A 24060-nucleotide genomic window follows, 5' to 3' on the forward strand; every position below is an offset into this window, starting at 1 on the left:
TTTTATTCTTTCAAAAGGTTTTTTTCTTATTTACTAAATCTGCCAGCATGCAAGTATTTGTATGAATTTAAAAACCACTACGTTCTATTAAGGAGAAAAATGGAACCTAATCCTCTTATACTAATTAAATGGGAAGAGTGTTAATGAGGAACATGTCACTTGTCAATGCCTGAAAAATCTAATTTTGAGTGAGGTTCGACTCATTAAAATAATGTTGTCAGTACTTTTCCTGTAACATTTTAAAGAAATTTTTTCCCCCTATGGTTATGTTAAGTGAGTCAGTGAAACCATTCACAAGACTTCAAGGTCAATAGTGATAAAGAGAAACCTTTTTTGAGGAGTTATTACACACTCAGAATCAAGAAGCTGTAAAATTTGAGTGCAAATGGTTGGGTGTGAACCTGTAACCCAGCACTTAAACCCTGAGTTGTGGGAGAGTTAAGCATCTCCATTTTCTTCTGCAAACGAGGCCTTTGCAGTGGCCTCCCTGCACAGCCGCTCTGAGCTGCCAGTCTCCATTCCAACCACCCCCTCCAGCCTCTCACATCCACTGCATGGATGCTCCTGGAGTGGGGCTGAAAATGTGTGCCTGAAATGGTACAGTCTGAAATGCTGAATCTCCAGGCTTTATTTAAGGTGTCCTATTCTTCTTTAGTCCCTTCTGCATTATTATTCAAATGGTATGCATGATTTACCTCTACCTAACCTGCAATTAGTATTTATTGAAGGAAAGCCATCTTTTTTTTCATTTTTTTCCCACAAGGCTGGCGAAGCACATATATGAAATAATTTCACAATGATTAATTAATTGCCTGTGATAAACATTTTCAATTTTGTGTTAAAAATTTGACCAGTTGCATAAAGAAAAAAATAATTAAAGGGTCTTTTCTTGGTAAATGGTAAACTGAAGTACAAAATACTAATAAGTAACTTTTGAAACATTGTACTTGTACAACATGTATTTTTAAGTAAGTATCAAGTTTAAGAATTTCTCTTCCTTTTGAATGGAAAAATGAAAAAAAAAAAAAATACTGGCATTCTAGAATATCCCCTTTTTTTCCAGTGCTATTATGTTTTACTTTGCTATCACCTCTTTGCATGAAGGGATACTCTGAAATACGGACTTGGCTGAGGGCACTTATTGTAATTAAGGAAGTTGATGGCAGTAAAAGCAAAACAGTTAAAAATGTATTAAAGGCATAATTCTATAGTATTAAAATAATAAAGCAGCCTCTCTGTAAATTAAATTGAGCCAGGATGAAACCTTTAGTTTTCATCAGTATTTCTGTGGAACCACAACAAAAATAAAGGGAGTGGAATACAGCTGTATTGGTGAGAGTAATGTTTTATGGAGTTTAGATGCACCAAGTCTGTGTGGTTTCCTGGTGGGTGTGGAAACAAATCTGCAACAAGTGACAGATCTTAAAAGCCACGTGCCTGGCTTTTAAAAGACAAAAATGTGATAAAAAGGGTTGACACAAATGCTTTTGGGATATTTGCATCCACCCTGAAGAGCTAATTCTTAAACAGCCATAGCTTTCTGAAAACTGTCAAGAAAAAACTGATTTCAAAGGCACAAATAACAGGAATATATGTGGTTGCTGTATTTCAGATGGAACTGGATGTGACCAAAATGCAGCATTTTCATTATGCCTATATAATGGTGATGTTGAATTAAATAACTCTCCCTTATAGTTAATCTGATATTGTTTATGGATAAATTTATCCCATTATATAAATCCTCAAAGTACTAAATGATGATGTTTAAATTGCAAGATCACATTTTTTGAAGTACTGTCACAACCCATACTATTGTCTTGGCATTCCTCAAATATTCTTTGATAAGCTAACTCATCTTTCTGAATTATTATAGTATTAGAATAGCACCATAACTTTTCTAGAGAGATTCCGAAGTTTTTTTCTAGTGGGAGAAGGAACTGAAGGAAATGAAGTTATAGATTTTAATATATCTCTTATGTAAACATCTATAAGAGATATATTTGCTTGTATATTTGTTGTGTAACATGCATGACCTGCTAGAGAAGCCTTACTTCTCTCTGCAGCAAGTGGGAGTGTGTGTGTCTGACACACAGTTCCAAAAATTAAAGGTTTCAAATTCGTGATGAGCTAAAATTATTCCTGCATGTGTGAAAACCTATTTATCCAACACCCATTGGGTCCTTTTATAGCTGTGTGATAGCGACAGAGTGCAAAGCTTGCTCAAACAGCTTAAATTTAACCAATTTCCTTTCCCTTCTAACTGCATGTCAGGTTCAATAAAACCTGTTTTCCTTGCAGCCAGCAGCAATCTCAGGTGCAGCTGAGTGTTTGCAGGAGGCTGGAGCTGGGTGCCAGGGCTTGCCAGGCTCACAGCAGGCAGGGGCTCTGCTGCTAAGGGAAATGGCCACATTTACACCTTAGACTTGTTTTCTTGTGGAAGAGAATCTCAAGCAACCAAGAGATGTTATATTGCTTCTTACTGTCAAGACCTATTTATTGTAGTTTCATTTTTTCCTCTAATAGCATTGAAATTTGGAATTCACATATCTTGTCAAAAGTACTGGCCTTGGAGGAAGTCCCCAAATCCTGCCTCACCTTTCATTTACACCCCCAAGTCACCCATCACTGTATGGATTTGGTGGCTTAAAAGGCTCTTCTAGGAATTTGCCATGGCAGATAATATTTTTCCATAGTCCAGAAAAAGTAGATTTTGTCTGACCCTTATACAACATTTCTGACTGCACAATACATTTTACAATCATTGTTCAATCCATTTCAAAACACTGAATTTTTGCAGACAAAAAGGAATAATTCCATATATTGGCATTTTACATAGAATCAGTTTTATCCCTAAGGTAGTATTTAAATTTATATCAGGGGCCAAATGCATAAGATTTTCTTTAGTGGATTTCCAGTGAATAATCTTTTCCAAAGTATACCAGTAAATAGAGATAAGAAGGAAATTTATTTCAGTTGGCTGGTTTTTATGAGCATTTTGACCAGAAAAATGCTAGTTAGACTTGGAGAACTCGCAGTAGGTGATGATTTTGCATGTCAGTTGTGCAAGGCCAGGCTCTGCTAATGTGGATATGTACAACTGTGACCTCAGGAGGTTTCACACAGCTGCCCCCAGTGTCTGCTCCATTGCTGAATTCCACCCACATGGCTCCCCACTGTTACAGCAGCACTGCCTCATGTTATGCTTAGAGGGATCTGTTATCATCTAGTGCAAGTCAGTACAGAAAGCAGCCTTGTTATTGAGATAAAAGCCTTACCCAGGAAATTGCAAGATGCCAAGAAGCATACAAATCAGCAAGAGAGAAAGATCACCAGGCTTTGGAGTAGCCTCCACAGTCAGCAGAAACTCACTCTGCAAAGCACTGAAAAGCTTGGTATAATCCATTCTAAGAGAGACTGAAAATTCTACCATAGCTCTGGATGGATTGCCATTATCTCGAGTGACTGAATGTGTTTTAATTGAATGCCATATATTCTTTATGCATGATAATGTTAAAATATAATATACTTTTTCCTTACTCCTGTATCTCTTTCCCTTATTCCTATACATCCTATACTTTTCCCTTGTTCTCAGTAAATTAGGAGATACAATAATCATAAGAAGATGCTAAAATTTGTGCCTATTATGGAATGAAATTCAAAGTTGATGCCTCTGCATAGCTATCACTGGAGCTTTGTGTGCTTGAGGGGTACTTTTTCATTATTTGAAACTGATCTTTTGGAGCAGAGCAGTCACAAGAATAAGCCATAAAATTTCATTGCCTTAATTTTGGAGTCTCATTTTGCTGAATACAAATATTCTGCTTCTGTGCTTCCCCCTGTTTAAAGGGCCTTAAAATAAGGTTCTGATTTTGCTGGCTTTTTCTCTTTTTGCTAAGCTTTTGCAGGCTTAGCACTGCAAAACTGATATTTGTCCTAACTCTCACATCTGTATGGATGCAGCACCACAGGTTTAGTATCACTCTTTGAGCTGGGAAATTAAACCCTAAAGGATGATTAAGCCACATCAACAATACAAGATAATTAAATATGTGATTACACACTTTTATTTCTGCTGCAGGGAAATAGCTAATCTTTTTAACTATAAAAGCTGGGATATATGCTCAAGAATACCATCTCTGCAGTGCCATAGTGCCACTGTCTTTAGCATTTTTCTGTTCTACTTTTAATTTCTATTGGTGGGTGCCAGTTATAGAGCATTTTTGGAATGGCTTTTACAAGGTAATTATTGAATTTTAAGAACTTATTAGATTAAACCAAACTGAAAAAATACTATATACCATGAAAAAATGTGCAAGAACATAATTCAGAATGCAAAATCTTTTAAAAATAGGAAAAATAGTTAAATCATCTCGAAAACCCCTCTATCACAAAACAGAAGATTTTCAAGCCCATAGAAAAGTAATTGCAAAGATCTCACTCTCAGGTGAGGTAATCAAACATCCCAAATGTACTTGTGGATGTGGTTTAACAGATACTCCATTGCACACCATCTCTCATTTGTTGGTGGTTTCAGGCTGAGGAGAGGTGCACTGGGTATGGCTGGCTAGATGCTGTTCCTGTCTCCAGTGCATCCACAGTCCATGTTCTACTGAGAATGCACCCTGCACACTGACAACATTTTGTTGTAGCTCAGTTGTACTCAGGACAAGCTGCTCCATTTTAAGAGCATTGCCTGTGGATACAGGGATGTGTACTTGCAGTATCTAATTCACTGCAGCCATTGTAGCTTTGGGCAGAATTTCTGCAAAACTGCAAATGAAACAATCCTGGCATACAGAAACGAGCATTTGTTATCTCACAACTTTAATTTCTCAGTCTGCTGTCAGCTGTTAAACCAATAAAACCAGGATAATGATGATTCATAATGGACATAATATTTTCTTTGTTTGCCTATTCAGTGATTTTTTGTGACTACCTCAGATTCACAGTAGACACATAAGAGGAAGCAGAGAATGAGAAGAGATTTTATTTTTTGTCTTAGCTACACAGGAAGACCCTAGTGGCTACTCTTGAGATAACTGCAAAGGCATGTATTTTAATGCCATCTATTTTTAGATGCTGTTCATTTTCTGCTCCCCCACACATTTCCCTCACTTCTTTAAGAATCATTCTTGCTCTGCTTCCCATGCAAATCTCTTGCTGTTTTCTAAGTCTCTATTTCAATTATGTTAAGCATATTAAAATAATATTTAGATGATTAATTGAAGCTCTGAAACACTCAGTAGCTCCAAATCTAGAGTTGTCTTCAGTTGTTTTTCCTCCTGGCCTACACCAACTGTGCCTTTAAAAAAATGAGAGGCAGGTGGTATTGATGCCTAAAGAGGCTGCCTGGAACAGAGGCTAGACAATGTTAAAGGAATAAAGTAGGGATTTATTAAAAGGCCTTTAAAGGATACACCTTGGGCAGTACAAGAACTCAGCTGTGGCTCTACCCAAGATGGACCCCGAGTCACGAATTTTCACACTTTTATAAGTTTCAGTCCATTTACATATTGGGGTTCATTTGTCCAATTACAGCTTCAGGTTATGGAGTCAGATCCTCCCAGTTTGCTCTCCTCATTTCACTGTTTACAGTTTTTGGGCCCAAAGCTGCAATGCTGTCCTTGCTGAGCTTGCTCTGAGGAAGAGATATGCATGCATATGACTGTGTTTGTAGGTATTTACTGCCATGCAGATCTAACATCCTGGACATAAAAGGACTGGTTTGATTATGTCCTAATAATGGAAGTTTCTGTCCTAGGCCTTTCCCCTCCCTGAACAATGTGTTGGTGTTTTATAGAGTGTTTTTGTTTTAAATTCAAAAGTCTCAGAGAAAAGGAATAGACATTTTTAACGGACCTGGCTAATAAGTTGTATGGCAGGCTGTGCCAGCCTGAGACAACTTCAGCGACATTGAGGTGGCACTGGGAGTGTCACAACATGACCCTAATTTAATCGTGTTGTGGTAGTCCTCACTGTTGGACTCTTTCCTTCCCCACCACTGGGAGGTCAGTGTCACCCCTCTGTGCAAAGGCACCAGCATGCCCCTTCCTCCTGTGCTGTGCTCCCTCCTCCCTTCCCTTTGTTAGAGACTGTGCTCCTTCCAAAATGCCATGTCACATGCTCAGTCTGCTGTCACTGACACTGCCGGATTAGGGCTCCTCTGAGAGCTGGGATCCCAGTTCAACCGGCTTTTAGAGGAGCTGGCAGTCACCCTGCACTCTAGAACTCTGCATAATCAATTCTCATGGTCTGGAGAGTCACTGAAAAATGAAGTTAATGCAGTTTGGCCTTGGGGAATCAAAAGGCTACAGAATCTGACACAGTCACAGCAGGCTCATGTTCTGCTATCAGCTTATTAAAAATTCCAGTTCCCAGTCTAGGATCAGTCATAATTCCTCTGGACCAACTTAGCAGATGGGAGCCTATTAAGTCTTCTGTAATGAAAGCCTACTGAGAAATACTATTAGTTTAATATTAAAAATTGTTTTGAATTAATTGAAGTTAGATTCTTTTCCACTTATCTTTATTGGAGAAGAGACTGGTATAATTAGCATAAAGCCCTGCAATCATGAATTTTCTGATGCAGTTCTGTTGAAAAATACTGTTATCTCACTTACAGATGTACTGAGTAAGTAGATGAATGTGGCAGATCTAAACATATGACTGTGTTAAGAGGGTTGGGTGTTGTTTTTTCTTTTTTGCAGCATTTCTGGATGATGAATGTATAGGGCTAACATATGGAACAGCTTCAGTCAGCACTGCATCCACGGCACAGCTCAGGAGAGAGAAGCAGAGGTGTGGGCTGTACGTGCTATGATCTCCCCTGGCAGTGAATTGTGTGCCAGTGCTTATAACTTCCATCTAAACATGACTTATAAAGAGTAAAACCAGTTTAATAGCAGTGAGATTGCAGAGGATATCTGCAGAAAATAGGAGGCATTGAACAATTCCAGGGAAGCAAAACTAGGGCGTCAATTTTGTCAAAACTGACAAAGGCAGCAGATATCTGAAGTGTGAGAGAAAGACTGAGGAGTAAATGGAAAAACAAACGTGGGGAGGAGAAGGCACAGGAAAGAGGCCTTGCAAAACAAAGTGAATATATCAAATTCAGGCCAATAGAAATCTTAGATTCACCTGTAAGTTGGAACAGCAGGGCTCAAAAATCATTTGGCTGTACATAAGCATGCAAAAGAATACTTGCTGCCAAAAGAACCTCACTCACTGTGAGGTGTTCTGAGAACCTCAGACCACTGTGCATGTTAAATGTAAGTAACTTGTTTTGCTCCCACTAAAATGCTATTCAGTTTGTGAATCAAGCAGAGATGCAATGCAGTTCTTTAACCACCAGCAGCAGCATGATACTGGGTATTTCACCATGTTTGTAATTGTTTACCATAAGCTAATTTAATTGGTCTCTTTTACTGGGAAGACAGTAAAAGACCTTTCTACACAGGTGAAAAGATGTAGAAGTGTTAAGGTTGACAAAACCCTCACTACAGCTGTCTGGGATTAGGTGCAGCAAACTCAGGAGAAAGCTAATGAGTATAATGAGCACTGATTAGAATAAATTCCAGCTGTAACCCAGTAGTTCTGTTTCTGAGAGCAGAAGAAATTGGTTCCCCTATGTATACTCCTTTTTGCTCTCACATGGAAATGCAGCATGTGTTTCCTGGAGATTGATTTTCCTTTCAACATTCAGCTGAGCCAGGGGAAAATTAAGAAAAATAAAGTAAAACCATTATTGAAAGAAAAGCATTTTTACTGAGAACCCTGTGTAACTGATCCCTTATTCACTGATCCTGCCAACACTGATGGAAGTTTAGCGATGCACTGTACAACTGAAGTCAGGGTTTGTCTCAGCAAGATAAAATTACTGAATCCCAAGGAAGGTAAACAGGGATCCAGCACTGATCCATGTTCCCAGGAACACTTCATGCCAAGTGCAGCCAGAAATGGAAAAATGTGCTTGGAGTGATGTAGAAGTTTGACCTAACTCCCTGCTACCAAGAAGGGAGGTGAGATACAAGGAGTAGGAGGGAGTCTTACACCAGGCAGAGAAAATGATCTGTAGGCTCAACTGGAGCCTTTATGGATAAAGTGCCTCTGGATCCAGCAAATCATTACTCCTCTCTTCAACACTGAGCAATACAAGATAGAAGTCCAGTATTTTCTCCAATTTCTAATTTTTTAAGATACCTATGATGTTAGAAAGTTACAGTGACTGATGTGAATATCAGCTAAAGTACTAACCCATGCAATCAGGGACTCAGAAGGCTGCGTGCAGTAGTCTGAGTAGCAGAACACATAGTAAAAATTTTGTATCTTTTGCATTTCTAAAAGAAAAAAAAGTCAAAATTCTGGTTTTTTTATATTTAAAATCTTGAGGATTAATGTCTCTGTAGGTGAGAAGACAGAAGAGTTCAGACCTGTGGCCCTAAGGAACATTGCTGCTTGACATGAAACAGCTTAAAACATTCAGATTATGCTAGACCTAATCTGTGACTAAAGCATTTTGCTAGGAAGCTTGAGAGATATTTTGATACAGGGGAAGAAAGCTAGGCTGCCCTGGCTGTTCTAATATTTGAGTTAAATACAGCTGTGTGTTTCCTTGACAGCAATGTATGTGCAGCTCCATAAAGAGCAGTTCTCAGACTGGTGTTTGAAAACTCAGCTCAGTAATTCTGATGTGTTGGTACAGTTGGAGAAGTTACATTTTGTACTTGAAGATGCTGTAATCAGTGCACATTCAGTCTGCAATTCATAGGCTGAAAATAATAAATTCTGCCTTTTTATTTCAGTACTTTGTTACCTTAAGAGTAGTGCCTGAGAAGATTGCAAAGTAGGCCAACTAGAATTGTAATTATTGTGCAGAAATTGCTTTGTAACTTCGGTTTCCATAGCATTAAGATCAGCATTGCCTCTCACCAAAAATCCAGCTCATTTTGCCTCAGTTCCAGCATACAGGGGTAAAGCACTGTCCTCAATCATCATTCAGGCTGAATTAACTGAAAACCCATTTCCCATGTCCCACTATATCAGTGCTAGTCATGCTTGAGAGGAATTATTTTCTCTATTTCTTACCACCTATGCTCTAAAAAATTTCCAGTCTGCCATGATTTTTTTAAAGTTCTTCGCACACAGTGCAGATGCTGCACATTAGCAGGTCCCTGTGGGGCAGGACTGCAGTGCCCACCTGAGGAGTGCCTCAGGCTGGCAGTTCCCACAGCTGATGGAGCTCCACTCACCAGCCACCCCTCCCTCCTTCCCCAGGCTCCTGTCCTGCCTTTTGGCTCTCAGATCACATCCAGGTGGCTTCCTGCAAAGTGTTCTACAATATCTACAGTGCACTGCATTTTCCTGCAGGAAAGCAACATCTTTGAGCATTCACCACTGGAATTTACAAAGGGCTATCACTGCAGAGATACCACTTATGGCAATTTTAGGGCTGGATATCAAATAAAGAGCCTTAGATGTGGGTGGAAAAACTCTATTATACTGGCTAAAAAAAGGGTTCTCATCTCCATATGCCTTAGGAAAATCTGAGTCATGGGTTTCAAACTGTGCTTGTTACAGGATCTCTGTTTCTGTATCTTCAGCCACACTGTTGTGACTTATGTGCAGGGTCAACTGCACTGTAAATATTTAAGTATTATTTAATATGGATAATATTTCCACTAGAAGATTGAGGCCATTGCAGATGAGAACTTTCTTTCAGTAAGAGGCACTTAATTTGCTCTGTTGTTGAAAAAAAATTGGTTGAACTAGATGAGATCTTTATTTTCCTTGCAGTGCCATTCAAAATTATTATAGCTCTCCATCTTAACTCATTTTAGACATGGTTGTGTAGTGCTCTCATGCCTGAAATGGTCATACAAGCAATTTTTCTTGCTCATGGGCAGTTTTTTGCAGCCTGTACAGAGCATTGCAGTGTTGTGGCTTAGATTACTATTACTACTTAGGTTACTATTTTAATCCAATAAATTTTGTTTATACTGCAGTATAGAAACATCCTTAGATTGCAGTAAGAGCTGACTAAATCAGACTTTGACTAAATTAGACTCAGACTAACCCTAGTGGATGGATGGCTTGGTGTTCTGACTTTTATAACTGACTCCAAAGTAAAAAAGTATCATCATTATTATTAAAGGCATAGTGGACATACAGAGTGCATTGAGAAAATCTTGCTAGTCTGGAAGTTCTTCCAATAGTGAGGAGGGGCAAGTAATCACAGAGAGGTTTTCCTTCACTGATCTTCTCCTTTAAAACTTCTCTTCAGATACACTATTTAATTTAAAGCTTTATTCTGTCAGGACTAATTCTGCAAGGTAACAATAACTAAAAAGGGCTCCATATGATGGGTTCCTTTCATACCTCCTCCTGTTACTAACATCATCTCTCCTTTGTACCTCAGAATCTAGAGCCCATGTTTCAGGGATAGATTTGCCACATGATATCTTTGCCATAATCTACAGATACATCAGATCCCTGGATTTCTCACAAACTCAGGATTTTGAGTTTCTTGTGCTATCAGAATTTCTACAGGGATATTGATAAGGTTACAGTGACAGGATTTATTTTCTAAGTTCACAATGCCTAAGAAATTACTCCCTATATTGCTCCTCTAATCCTCTAGCTCCATGTTGGTTTTATTGCCCAAGCCTTTGGACACTGATTAAATCAAAATGTTCTTGCAGTTGTGTGGTCCAGGTGAGGAGTCTGATCTCACTTCATGCCAATGAAGTAACTGCACAGGTCAAGTTTATCACAAGGATACAGCAATAAAACACAGAGAAACACAAATACTAAAAGTAGATTATTTCCCCCTTCCAAATCATGCAGCAGACCACACTTGTCAAGCCTGTCTAGAATTAGCTATTTTAAGTATTTTTATATAGTTCATATAACCCCTACTTATTTAGAATCCAGTATTTAGACCAAAAAAAGCACAGTTTAAAGTAGCACAAGTGTTAAGCAGGAAGAATTAGTGAGCTTTTACTGTTTATGTGTGTTTTACCTGGAACATAGATTAGACACTGAAAAAACAGAGGGATCTGGATAGATTGGAGCATTGGGCCAGGATTAATTTAAGGCTAAATGCCAGGTTCTGCTCTGGGGTGCTGGGTGGCAGCAGTTCAGGACTCAGCAAAGTGCTGTGGCAGCCCAGAGAGCAAAGAATGTCCTGGGCTCTGCCAAACAGTGACCAGCTGGTCAGAAAAGAGGATTGTCCTGCTGCATAGGACTGTCCTGAGCACTGATGCAGCATCACCTGGTGCTGTGTGCACTTCTGGACCCCATCTTTTAAGAAAGATGAGAAGATCCTCATGTGTGTGCACAGAAAGGCAGCAGAGCTGGTGAAAGGGCTGCAAGGGAATGTCCTTTGAGGCATGGCAAAGGACTTTGGGCCTCTCTGGTTTGTGGAAAGGGGCTGAGGTGACTTCATTGCCCTCTACAGCATCCTCCAGAGGAGAAGTGGGCAGGGAAGTGCTGAACTTCTCCCCAGAGAAGGTATCCAGTGATAAGATGGTTGGGAATGGTTCAAAGCTAAATCATGACAGTCTGGATTCAAACTGGACATTAGGAAGCATTTCTTTACCAAGAGCATTGTCAGGTGCTGGAACAGTCCTCCAGTGGCAGTCAATGCCCAAGCCTGTCAGTGTTTTAAGAGGCATTTGGATGAGGGCCTTAAAGCATGCTTTAACTTGGTCAGCACTAGGTGATTGTGGTAGGTCCTTTCCAACTGAAATAATTAATTCTAAAAGCAATATTTGATTTAACAATGGGAGATATTTCATGGCATCCAGCTAGAAAGGGCTAATAAACCAGCAAGTGCTTTTTATAAATAACACTTTTAATACCAATACATTATCTTTTAGTGCACTATGTGACTGCCAAGTCAGTAGAATTATTTCCCTTTAGTTTTGGTAAGAGCAGGTCAGAGTCTAAATGTTTGCTTTCAGTACACGTTAAAGAAATGCCTAAGCTGAAAATTGAAAAGAGGTCCCGTTTACTGCATAGTGATCAAAGCATAACCCCTTACTGGCAAGAAACAGAAATTGAAAACTAATTTCAAGGTTCAGGATTAATTCTCTGTCAAATTGACAGAAGAGAGCCTACACTAGAATACATTTAGCACAAATGTAGAACCTTCTCTTTATCTGTTCTTTTCAGAGTACAACTTATTACTCTGATTTCATGGTTCCATAGCATAAGCATTTTTAAAGTTAGCTGTCTGAATTTGATGAAATATCTACAAACACAGGCTTTTTACCAAATGAATCTATCAGATTGCTTCCTATTAACATCACTGTTCTCTGCTGATGACCTTTTCCTGAATGTGTGTTTTTCTATCTTCCCTGCAGTAATTGCTGGAAATGATTGTCATGTAAGGAGCTGGCTATGGCAAACAGGAAACATCAAAGCACTGTAGCCAGCATGCTGGATCACAGAGCCAGAGCTTGCCCGACTTCATCTCACAACAGGGAGCCTGAAAATGAAGAAAGTGACCTTCCCATAGAAGATTATGCAGCAAAGGAGGCAGAACTAGCAACTGTCAGAGCAGGTAGTCCTACCCCTGTGGAACATGAGTGCAATGACCATAGTGGAGATGGTGACTCCAGCTCTGACTATGTAAACAACACTTCAGAGGAGGAGGACTACGATGAAGGCTTGCCAGAAGAAGAGGAGGGGATCACATACTACATCAGATACTGTCCAGAGGATGACAGTTACCTGGAAGGAATGGACTGCAATGGGGAGGAGTATGCTCCCCATGAGGAACACCATGTTGAAACAGATGAATGTCAGGAAGCTGTAGAAGAATGGGCTGAAGGCAAAATTCAGCACCAAGATGAAAACGAGGTGATGGACAGGCAAGAGTGGCAGGAAGGTCAAGATAATGGCATTCAGATTTTGGAGGATGAAGCATCATCTTTGGAGATCCAAGACCAAGAAGAAAACATTCAGTACTGTCAAAGTGAAGGTGACTATCAGGACTATTACCCAGCAGAGGCTAATGGAAATTCCCAGGGAATATCACCATACCATTCTAGAAAAGAGGATGCTGAGCTGGAAGAGCAGGAAGAGGACATTGACCAGATTGTAGCAGAAATCAAAATGAGTATGAGCATGAGCAGTATTAACAGTACAACAGAAATGAGTCCAGAGCACAGTGGGACTGAAAACATGGCACATGACTACAAAGAGACTTGTTCAAAGGGAGAAGCTGTTCACAGTGCTAACAGGCATGAGGGGAGGCCAAAATCACTGAATATCCCATCTGCCTCTAAGCACAGTGCAGATGTGCATCGAGGTTTTAAAGCCAAGTCAAGATCCCCCGAGGACAGACAGAAGTGGCCACAGGAGCAGGTATGAGGTGCTTTTTTTAAACAAACTGTCAGAGGCATTGTGCAAGAGTTACATTAGTTATTCCAAACAAAATTAGCAATATTTTTCTATCTATTAATATGTAAATGTATTAGCAGTATGTTAAATTTTATTGTAACTGCATTCACTTAATCACATTGTGTGTTTAGAAAGAGGTGCTAAATGTAATCAGCAGATGAAGAGATCTAGCAAAGAGGTTTTGCACAGAGAAGAGACAATTCAAACAAAGGTATTCCAGATACATGGGGCAAAACCAGTTTCTTTACACTATTTTCATTCTGCAGTGACAGTCTGGAGAAACTTAAAACCGGGGTCAGAATGGAAATAGTAGTATTTTTTTCCCATTACTTGCTCCTGTACCATTGCCTTAGTGGTTGATAATTTTCTGGTTTTGATAGAATGTATATCAAATCTAGATACTGTATATGTTAAAAAACCTTCAAGAAGTGCCTGCATATTGCAATGGATTTTTTTTTACTAGCTGGACATATCTTGACCTTGACAAGGAGGAAGAAATAAGAGCTTTACACTTACCACAAATGCTGTTAAGCAGTTTTATCACAAGAATGATGTAGAACCTAATTTAAACTGTGCATGATCTTTTCTTGTTCTAATGCTGAGTGCCAGAAAAAGAATCTAAGAATGAAGCTCAAGCTTTTCTAAAGAGAAAGAGGGGTGACTTTTTCCCCTGACATTTCAAATTGAACATGGTTGCTTCTTAGAGAGATATACCTCATTCCCTCATGCCATTTTAAAGCCTTGACTTTGCATCTCTAAAATTATATGCAGTTCAATATTAGTTATCTTCTGCAATGAACAGATCTACCTAAAAGAGGTAGAACATAAAATGTTCTTGGATCATAAACTACTAAGGATAAATGAATTATTTTGCCTTATCTTTAATTAAAATGCTTTATTAAACTTCACATGCATAAGTTTCCTGTTTCAGCTTTATCAACTCTGTAAATAGGATATTCTATAATTAAGTGCCCCACAGTTAAACAATTTAGTCTAGGTGATTCCATTAAAATACATTAATTCCTCTGAAAAACAGTAAAAGGAAATCAAATGCTTAAGTATATGCTGATGAAACAGGTCGACCTTCATTATAATTGTGAACAAAAAAAGTCTTAAGGGGATATTTTCAGATTTCCCATATCTGCAGCAAGTTTTTAATATTCATTACTACATTCCATTTCCAGAAGTATAATTATAACCAAATTGTGCAACTTACTATATTCAGTGCCCTACTGCCAGCATAGAAGTCCCTTAGAGACTAAGCCTGCTGATGCTGAATGGTTTGAACAGCTACTAGGTGTTGGCTGGGAGCACAGAGGCTGAGGTAGCATGTTCTAGACTCAGTGATGGACTTTCTTCCAAAAGCTACTACTGGGAGTGTTGTTCCTTGCAAGTTCTCAAAGTATTTGCAGAACAAAACATGAATTCCTGAAAAAGAAAGAATTCCTCAGTGCTTGACTAAGTAATTGTTGGGTTTTTCCACCCCACTGAACATTGCCCGTTCAAGACAATATTCGAAATAGACCTTCATTTCAATAACTTTTTGTTGCATTGAAACTTATTTATCAGAAGCTGAGCTGAACTGCATTTGTCATTCTTAATAGACTGCTAACAGCTGAGGGCTGTGTAACACCTGGGTATTGATTTAACTGTCCCATCTGAAAAAATCCAAAAGTACCTAAATATTTCTGAACTGCCTGTCTGAACTTTGATTGTTATTTCCTGTCAGTCTTGGAGCAATACTTTAATCTTATTTAATAAGGAGGGAAGCACTGCTGTGATAGGTAACCCCAGGCTGGATAAAGCCACTGAGCTTATACCACCACTTTTAATAGCAACCACAAACTCCTGTCTGAATGGACAGAGAGCACTGGACAGTGCACAGAGTTTTATTCCTTCAAACATGGAGACAGGAAATTAGAGATACAGCAGTACAGGTATCTACTCCAAATCAGGCTAAACTGGGTGTCAAGGCAAGCATTTCACTTATAAGAAAGGCAACAAGGCACAGCTGCTGTGGGCACTTCACTGAAGAGAAGAGCCCAAGCCTCCAAGGTAAAGAGTGTGAAGTGGTATTTCTTACAGAGATACAGAGGCTCACAAATGGTCAGGAGATAATCATCCCTCTACCCACCCAAGCCTTCAGGGATGTAAAATAAACAATAAAAAACAAGTTCAATAACCTTTGGTAAGCATTACTTGAATGTGCGTGTCATGACAAAACTTGTCTTACCTTGCTGTGTTCTCACCTACGGCAGATAATCATTCTCAGCTTTACCCACAAATCAGGCTCATGGTGAGGGCATTAGAGTAAGAGTTGAGTACCTGTGAGACAACTGTTCACTTTAAAAATTTAAAAGGTTTATTAAAACCTCAGCAAAAATACAACAAAGGGACTAAATAAGGAAAAAAAACTGCAGCATTAGGACCAAGCTACCTTCCAGGCTGCCTCCCACATAGCTGCTTCATCTCTAAGATGACTGTTCAGTCTTTTATACCCCTGGGGGGGCTGCATCAGCCAACCCTGGCCCCTCCCAAAGTCTGTCAGTCAGCTCTTCTGTGCCATTTATCAGTGGAATTGCTTTCTTGTCACTTGATTGGAGGTCAGGTGTTGCCATGCCTCACCCCCCAGCACCAAGCTTTTCCATTCCCCCATGCAAGGGACACCTGTGCACACCTTCTTTTAACCTGGCCTAGCCAGCCCTGGCTATCTGATGGTCACAATACAGGGGGGGCAAAAGGGAACTGTGGGGAGAACAGAGGACATCTAAACTACAATAACATAACTATACATCAATAAAGCTTCTCTTAATATTCACACAATACTCATCTCTTAATTGCAAGAGCCAATCATCTCATTATCCATCTAGAACATGCCCAAGTTACATTTTTTCTTAGTAGCTCCTTAAAAGTCCTAAGCACAAGGTGTGGTTGGATGTTTAGCATTAATGCTGGACCTCAAAGAATTGAGATAAAGTGTAGAAGATTTTGTTTTTCTTCTGGGGCATTCAATTGGTTTAATATTTACTGTGAAATATTTATTTATTTATATTTACTATGAAATGTCAAAGGGATGGATGGAATTAGAGCACTACCTAAATGAATCTGTCTCATTTGTGAAACCAAGATAGCCATAATTCTAACTACAATATTTAAACCAACTACAATAATTCAATTTCTTCCATAGTGAAAGGAAAAAAACCCAAGGCTATTGTCAGTAGATTTGCATGCTAAACTTACTGCTTGCAGAGAAGCTGCATAGAAGAGCCTTGGTTTTGTCACCTTGCTAAAAGAGCTGTTATTGTAAGTGTGCATCTCACAGTACAAAAGATCATGATGAAAGGGATAATAGAGGCACACATACTGCATATAGAGCACTATTTTGCCTCAGTTATCTTTAAATAAATGTAGATTTAAATGCTTCTAGGTTAAATCAAGATATACTACGTGTATGTCAGTTTTTGTAAACAATGAGCAAGCAGGAATGTGCATTTGTTGCTTTATGCACATAGTATGCTCTCCTTAGCTTTTTCATGTTTCTCCTCCTCTCCTTTCCTGCCTCACATAGGTAGAATTACTGCTTATTTACATTTACATTCCATTAAAATACACAGCTATTAATTCTTAGCTTATGATAGGTGCTAACATTCTGTTTGCAAGACATTTGCTAAATAACAAGTAAACAAATGTGATTTTAAAGGTTCCTATTGCTGAGTTTGCCCCAGAAAACAGTCACTTTATAAGAAACACCTAACAAAGAAAAACAAAGTAAGCATCTTGTTTGACTTTCAGTGTGGGCCAGTTTCCTGTCTTAAATACAAGTGCTCAGGCTTCAAAACTTCAGGGATATATGAGCTTGGCTTGATTAGCCTTTATTTGTAAATACTTCTAGGGAAGCACTAAAGGAGATGATTAGCACTAGACAAGTCTGAGAGAAACCTAGAATGTGAGAATGCTGAGAATGTGTCCTCTCCTACCTTATTCAAGGAAATCTTATTTACCAACAATAATAGAAAATGTTTTTAAGAGCACCAACACCTATCCCACCTCTAACCTTTTGAAGAAACAGGAATTTGCCATGAAATTTGCCTCCTTTACAAAGGAGGACCTCAGAGGAAAGTCTGCTTTTCAATGATGCTGCCTGTGACACTGAATCCTACTGCTTCTCATTTCTCTACCATTCTTTCATAACACTGGCATACCTTTGAGAACCTAACCAAATATGCTTGCACAAACTGCCCCAGTAGGAACATCACAAGCTCCTGCAGTGACAGTCTGCTTGCACAACTTTCACAGAGGCTGTGTCCTTCTACTTCTTCAACATGGAACTCCAGAGACAGACTACAGACCCCTACAAAAATCTGTTAAAGAAAATTTAGCAAAGCCATTGTATTTTATCTCTTTTCCCCCTCCAAAAGCTTTGCACAGGTCAATGCTGCCACTGGGCTTCTCTTGCCTGTGCTGGTAGAGCTCAGTATTGACACAAATATTTATTTCCTTCTGTCAGCATGGGGACAGTGCTCTGCTGCTGCAGAATCCAAATCCAGGAGTCTTTTGTCTGTAGAAGATTTCACCTTTAGAACAGTGTGAAGAAACTAAAATGATAGGCAGTTTGGAAAATGTCTTAGGAAAATTTCTTAGGAATGTCTTGCTGGAAGTCAGTCTGTATATTATGGGATACATTTGAGAACAGTTTGTAGAAAACACAAATGGGTGTAAATGAAGAGTATCAAAGAAGGTTTCTGCATTGTCCTGTGTGCCCTAGGCAGCTGTGGGGCAGAACTAATAAATATCTGTTACCAAGTGACAGTTCCCAAAGTTACCAAGTACTTACTGAAAGTGCTAAGCTGTTGAAACAGTCTCAAACAAAACCAGTTTCTCTGAGCTAATTGGCCGAGTCACAGAGTTTTAGCAGTCAGCTCCTGACACCAGCAGACAGCAAAATCAATGTCTGCTGCCTAAAGATGCAGAAGTGACAAAGAAGTCCGGAAGTTTAAATCAGAAGGCTGCATGTGCTCCTAATTACATCTCCCTAAAAATTCAGCAGAGCTTTTTCTCTGAAACTCACCATGGTTCTCAATTTTAAATATATGCAAGGACAAAAGAAAAGAAAAAAAAAGGTTCTTTGAGGTGGTAAAAATAAATTGGAAGTTAAATTAATGTCTACTGAAATTTGATAGAGTATTGAAATAATTTTGTGGAATGCTTAGACCTCTCAACTTACTCTGACTCCTCTTTTCCCAATCTTGACTTGTTTACTTGGAATTACTCATCAGAATTTTATTTCTCTTCACTCCTGACGTGTACTAGCACCACCCCTGAACTAACACATAAGGAATGGAGTCTTTTTTGAAAGAAGAGTGTGAAGTCTGACCTTTTTTCCTGTGATCAGATAGTCATTTCTTTCTTAAAGTCCTGCTTACTACTTGGGTGAATCTTGCTTTGTGTATGTTGTCTTACCTGACAGTTGTCACTACTGAGCTCTAATGTGCCTGCTTCATTAGCTGACTAAATATTAGTCATAGGAAATCATTTCTCTAGAGGTGAGCATAAAGACTTGTTTTGCCTGCAGCTGCATACTGTGTTTAAAGGTCAGAAACCAAGGCGGTATATTCCCACTTAACATTCAGGCTGACCCTTTCAAATAATCCTTCTATTTTCATAATTGTTGATAGAAGTTTTTATTTCTGAAGCTTTATAATGGAAGTGGCATTTTGGCCCTATTTTTATACATTTTAGAGAAACTAAGATAAAAGGGAAAATTAAATATCCTAAACCATAAAGATTTGTTCCAGAAATCACCTTGGTTTTCCAGATTTGTAACACTGAAAATCTGGGCCATGAAAACTTTCTCAATACTTAGAGGACGTGGGCATTCTCCATGCTGGGTGCTGGTGTGGGGTCAGGTCTGGAGAAGAAATTCTGCCCCTGAGACTACTGGAACAGGAAAAAAAGGAGTGTTCTGCAGTTTAAAATACTTAGTGTTTTCTTTGTGTATGATTTTATATTTTCTCTTTCACATTTCTTCTGATGCCTGAGGTTGTACTGCCAGCATCCTGTAGATTTGTTTGGCCCACAAGGAAGGAAATACCACAAAGTATCTCCTACAAACAGAATCCTACATTCAGTGCTAGAATTCTGTTTTTCACATCAGAGATGCCCATTAGGGCTGTTTTGACTTTGTACGATACTGGGAATAAACACATTAAAAAATTCTGACTTTGCTTTCTGATTTATTTGGACATGATAGCATTTGACTTAATTTCATATGAAAAAATTGCACTGACGTAAAATAATTTATATTTAAATCAGTACTGTAACTGCTACTTAATGATAATTGAAATGCCTTATTATTTACATGAAAGTAGATACTTTATTATAATTAAACAGCTTAACATTTTTATGTGAAACTGATATTTGCTAAATTACAGTAGGAAATACCAACTGCTATATCACATTATAATATTTTGGTACCAGTAATGAATACTGATTGTACATAAATAACTTCAGATAAGTAATGGATGTGAAATCCTTTCTTTTTTCCTGCAGATGTGCAATGGTTTAGAGCAGCCCAGGAAGCAGCAGCGTTCAGACCTCAATGGCCCAGCTGACAACAACAATCCCCCCGAGGTAAGTACCTGGGGCTGCCAGTGGTGCTGCCTGCAGCCAGCTTCCAGCAGGGACAGCAGCCCTCACACTGTCAGCCTTCTCCCTCTCTCACACAAACCTAAGCTCCCTTTCTTTTCCTGCACTGACAATAAATACCATATCTGCCTACTCTGAAAAGGCTTTGAACTATACCCATGAATTTTTGCTGCCTCATTCATTTTATGTAACTGTCTATGGCATGTACTCAAGCCCAAATTTTTCTGATGACATGCAGAGTAGGGAGAACACTTCAGAAGTTGTCTTTTTGGGTTATTGGAGTGCAAAAGTGGCATCCAAAGGAAATTGTGTTCTGCTTCCATTCCTCCCCCACCCCTCCCAGTGTCAGTCCTGGCTTAGTCAGCTGTGAAGAGACAGTGATAGACAGACCTGCTCCTGTCACTGAAGACTGGAGCAAAGGAGACATCTGAGAATGCAGAATGAGTTGTGCTTGGGGCTAGACACAATGAAATGAAATTGAGATTTAAAAGCAGAAGTCTCTTATCTCTAAACCATAACATATTTAGCCTGTAGCCTGTTATATTAATGAAGAGGCACATTTCTAAAGCCTTTTCCCATAATGGAGAAATCAGCTTCTTTCCTGGAAATGGGAACAACTGAGGAGGCTGGCAAAAAACAAAGAATGGAAGGACTGTATCTCTTCTAGGGACAGCAGCCTAAGAAGAACACTGTTATGGCCCCTGCTAAGATTAAGTGTAATTCTATGTACTGAGCAGTCAGGGACAGTTCTTTTCATTCACAGACCCAGAATCTTGCTTTGTAAAACATTGTTAAATATTCTTATTGGAAATCTGGGCTATCACTAATAGGCAATGTGATCTAATAGGCAACTGATTGTATTGGGAATTGCTGGTTTGTATTGTTCATTTGACATCAGACTTCCTAGGCCATTTCATGGTCTTCCTTCTGCCCCCCTTATTTTTTTGTTTGGTGGGATCTTAAAGTACTTTGGGACTCCTAAGTACAGAGCACGGTGTAACAGTTAGGTTGGGTTAATAACTGTGATGTGTTGTGTGCTAAACAGTGCCTAAATAGTGGTCATATATTTAAACAGTGGTCACCTGTTTAAATATAATAACAATTCACTTCGTTGTGTGAAACTTATTTTGTTACAGCTATACCATTTTTATTTCTCAACAGACAAAGAAAGTGTCTTCCTTTCCAAGTTTTGTTGATGGTAAGTTTGACATCATCCATAATTAAAGTAGGAAGAAGTGGAAGCAAATACTTTAATATATATAAAAGATCACAGTTCTAAAAACCAGTCAAACCCAAGAGAACACAGCTGAGAAGTTTGAGTATGGAAGTATTTAACATTTTCACCCTCCTTATGGCAATGGGAGCCTGGTGGTGATAAAAAAGGAGGAGCAGGTAGAGCTCCCAGAAGGATTCAGGTGAAAATGAAGAACAGCTACAAATCTGGAATATGTTATAAAGGGTGTAACAGTGGGCCCCAGGAGGAGGTTTATGAATGTGTAAGAGCACTGTGTTCTTCAGGGCCCATTATTAAACTCTGGGAACCTCTGCTGTCAGCACGAATGGAAATGTTCTCCCATACTGACCAAACAATGGTAATCCAACCTCTGTTCAGGAGAGCAAAGTTTTCACATGTTTCTTCAATCTCTTCTGCAGTGCTATTACATATATTCTGTTTGAAAAAAAATTATTAGCACAATCAGGTGAACAGAAATAAAAGAGGATTGTACTGAGAAACATTACCATTCTCTGATTAACAGACAGCTGAAAAACCTTTCACAGGGAAAATGCACACAGCTCTTCCTGCAAAGAAAATGACTGCACTGTAAAGTGAGAAAAGACAGTAGGACATTTTCAAGAATCTGATCCTTCAGGTCTGCCATGAACACACACAATAGAAGCCTTAAAAGATTGTGAAAAACTTAATTTCTAATGCCGTTCTCAGCTCAGGGAAAACTTAATTCAATTTAGAATAATATTAGGATATCCAACACATTTTTCTTTTATTCCCTGATCTCACCATCTTGACAAGCATGTTTTGTTTCAGTAATTTACTTAAAGAAAGTTCAAAGATTGCCCCTTCAGGTTGACACCTGAGGGATATCACATGGAACACTTGGCATGTACTGGCTAACAGGCCCCACATAGTGGTACCTTTAAACACATTTCCCAAGAGTGGCAGAGACAAGAAAGGAAGCTGATGCTTTGTAATAAGCATCTGCTGATTGCATGGTGGACAGGCACAAAGCAAGGCCAGCAGGTACAGAACTTTAAAGCAGCCAAGACAATTCCCCCCTTGTGGTGCTGCAGATACAACTGCACATTTTAATTTTACTGGGATAAAAAGGTTATGTCTTTTTCTTTACATACCAGTCAGCTCACTTCTCTGCTGGAAAGGGGTCAGGATACCCTTTACATAATATAATACAATACCTTTTTTTAGTTCAATCATTTTGCTTGCTCTGATTTTTTCTGTAGTGGGACAGTATGTGAGGATAAGCTATTAGGCTTTTTCTATTGCAGGTATTATATAGCATTGTCTAATACAAATAAATACATGGCTCACTAGGAGCTTATGATAGCTTACATGACTGCTCTCTGAACTCTGAGAAAAGCACAGTTTTTATTATTAATTTGTATGTAGAGTCTCAAAAAGTACAGGACCCTTCTGCACATAAGAAAAGATTTTGCCAGCTAACACTGCTGCTGTTCCCTGAGTTTTGACAGCAATACCACTGCCATATTCTGTTTTATATTCCTACTCTGTTTTAAAGCACTTTCAGCATGACTCCTTAACTACAGCAGCTATATCTATACTTCTATTAATACATAATATTTTTCATATGCCATGTAAGCAGAAAAAATATCTTTTAATCTATTGTATCTAAATATCCTTTACTGTTAGAATTATTTTAGTAGTAGTACCACCACTACATGCTTGTAGGAGTAATTAGTTCTATGTTCAGTGGTTCTGGCTGTTCTGCACTCTGTCCTAGCACCATAAATCTTATTCCCTTACACAGTAACAAGCATGATGAAGTAAAGAAGTCAGCCAGAATATGGAAGTAGTAGATAGATATTCTGGAAGGTGATCTATGCCCTGTGTCCATTTATTCCTTATGAAAAATCTGCTGCAGTGCCACACATCCCAAGGTCTCAGTGACTTCTGATAGTTCAGCAGGAAACTGAGCTCTGTGCTCAGAGTGCAGTCTCTAAATACTGTCTGACTCCTTGGCTTACGTGATGTTAGGCAGATGTAAAAATGCATTCTTAACAGATTAACTAATTCTGTTATGCTGAATTATTGATTTCTTTTTGATTGAGTTTTCTTTTTTCTTATTTTATGAATACAAACAGTAATTAAAAAATGTTCCCACATAGTCCATTTAGTCTAGAATTGTCTTTATACTTGTTACATTAATAGACAAGCAGAAAACCAAGTAATCTCTATTGCCATGACAAGTGCAGGAATTTGCAGGTAAATTTTTCAGAAATAGTTATCTAATGTTTAAGCACTAATATGCAACATAAAATTCCAATCTTTGCTCACATCAAACTAACCTTCACATTTGAAATCTGTTCCTTCTTCCCTTCCTCATCAGTAAGCCTTTGCACACACTTGCAGTCAAGGGCATGCTTAAGTGCTCTGATGAGCTGGGACCTCAGCCAAGTCTGCATTTTTGCATTATTTAAAGCAGGCAGAGATAAGGGAAGAAAACACCCAGGTGACCCAATTTGACCCTGGCAATTTTCAGCACGATTCCATCCTTCCAAGAGATGTCTTGTTTTACCTGGCAGTTGTTTACATTGCCTTCATGATGGGAAATGTATGTTGGAAATATTTTCTGCCTAACATGTCTTTTTTTTCTCTATTATCTACCCCTGTAAGCATTTTCTGCATGCTGCTGATTTATACATGATGTAGCTGACTGTTTCTACTATAATGATTCTGCAAAACAACATTTTTAAAGCTCTGAAAAGACAACCAATGACATCCAACCAAAAAAGCCCCAG

At 38.8% G+C, this 24060-nt stretch overlaps 1 protein-coding gene and 1 long non-coding RNA gene across 4 annotated transcripts in view; one reads left to right on the forward strand and one right to left on the reverse strand.

Moving 5' to 3' along the window:
• APBA2 (amyloid beta precursor protein binding family A member 2) overlaps positions 1-24060 on the forward strand; it is an 80350-nt gene that overhangs the window by 33267 nt on the left and 23023 nt on the right. For all 3 annotated transcript variants that reach the window (XR_009275105.1, XM_058811248.1, XM_058811249.1), the window contains exons 2-4: positions 12363-13368; positions 19954-20034; positions 21211-21247. Coding sequence is in view for 2 of the 3 variants with exons in the window: in XM_058811248.1 (XP_058667231.1) it covers positions 12400-13368; positions 19954-20034; positions 21211-21247 (1087 nt within the window). In the remaining variant the exon portion in view is untranslated. The remainder of the gene's footprint in view (positions 1-12362; positions 13369-19953; positions 20035-21210; positions 21248-24060) is intronic.
• Positions 14314-15929, reverse strand: LOC131561814 (uncharacterized). The gene is made up of 3 exons (XR_009275106.1): positions 15842-15929; positions 15638-15747; positions 14314-14832 (listed from the first exon to the last, which is right to left on the reverse strand). It is a non-coding gene; the product is annotated as an uncharacterized LOC131561814 (long non-coding RNA).

Source organism: Ammospiza caudacuta, chromosome 10 (genome assembly GCF_027887145.1).
Source record: "Ammospiza caudacuta isolate bAmmCau1 chromosome 10, bAmmCau1.pri, whole genome shotgun sequence".
Classification (NCBI taxonomy): Eukaryota; Metazoa; Chordata; class Aves; order Passeriformes; family Passerellidae; genus Ammospiza; species Ammospiza caudacuta.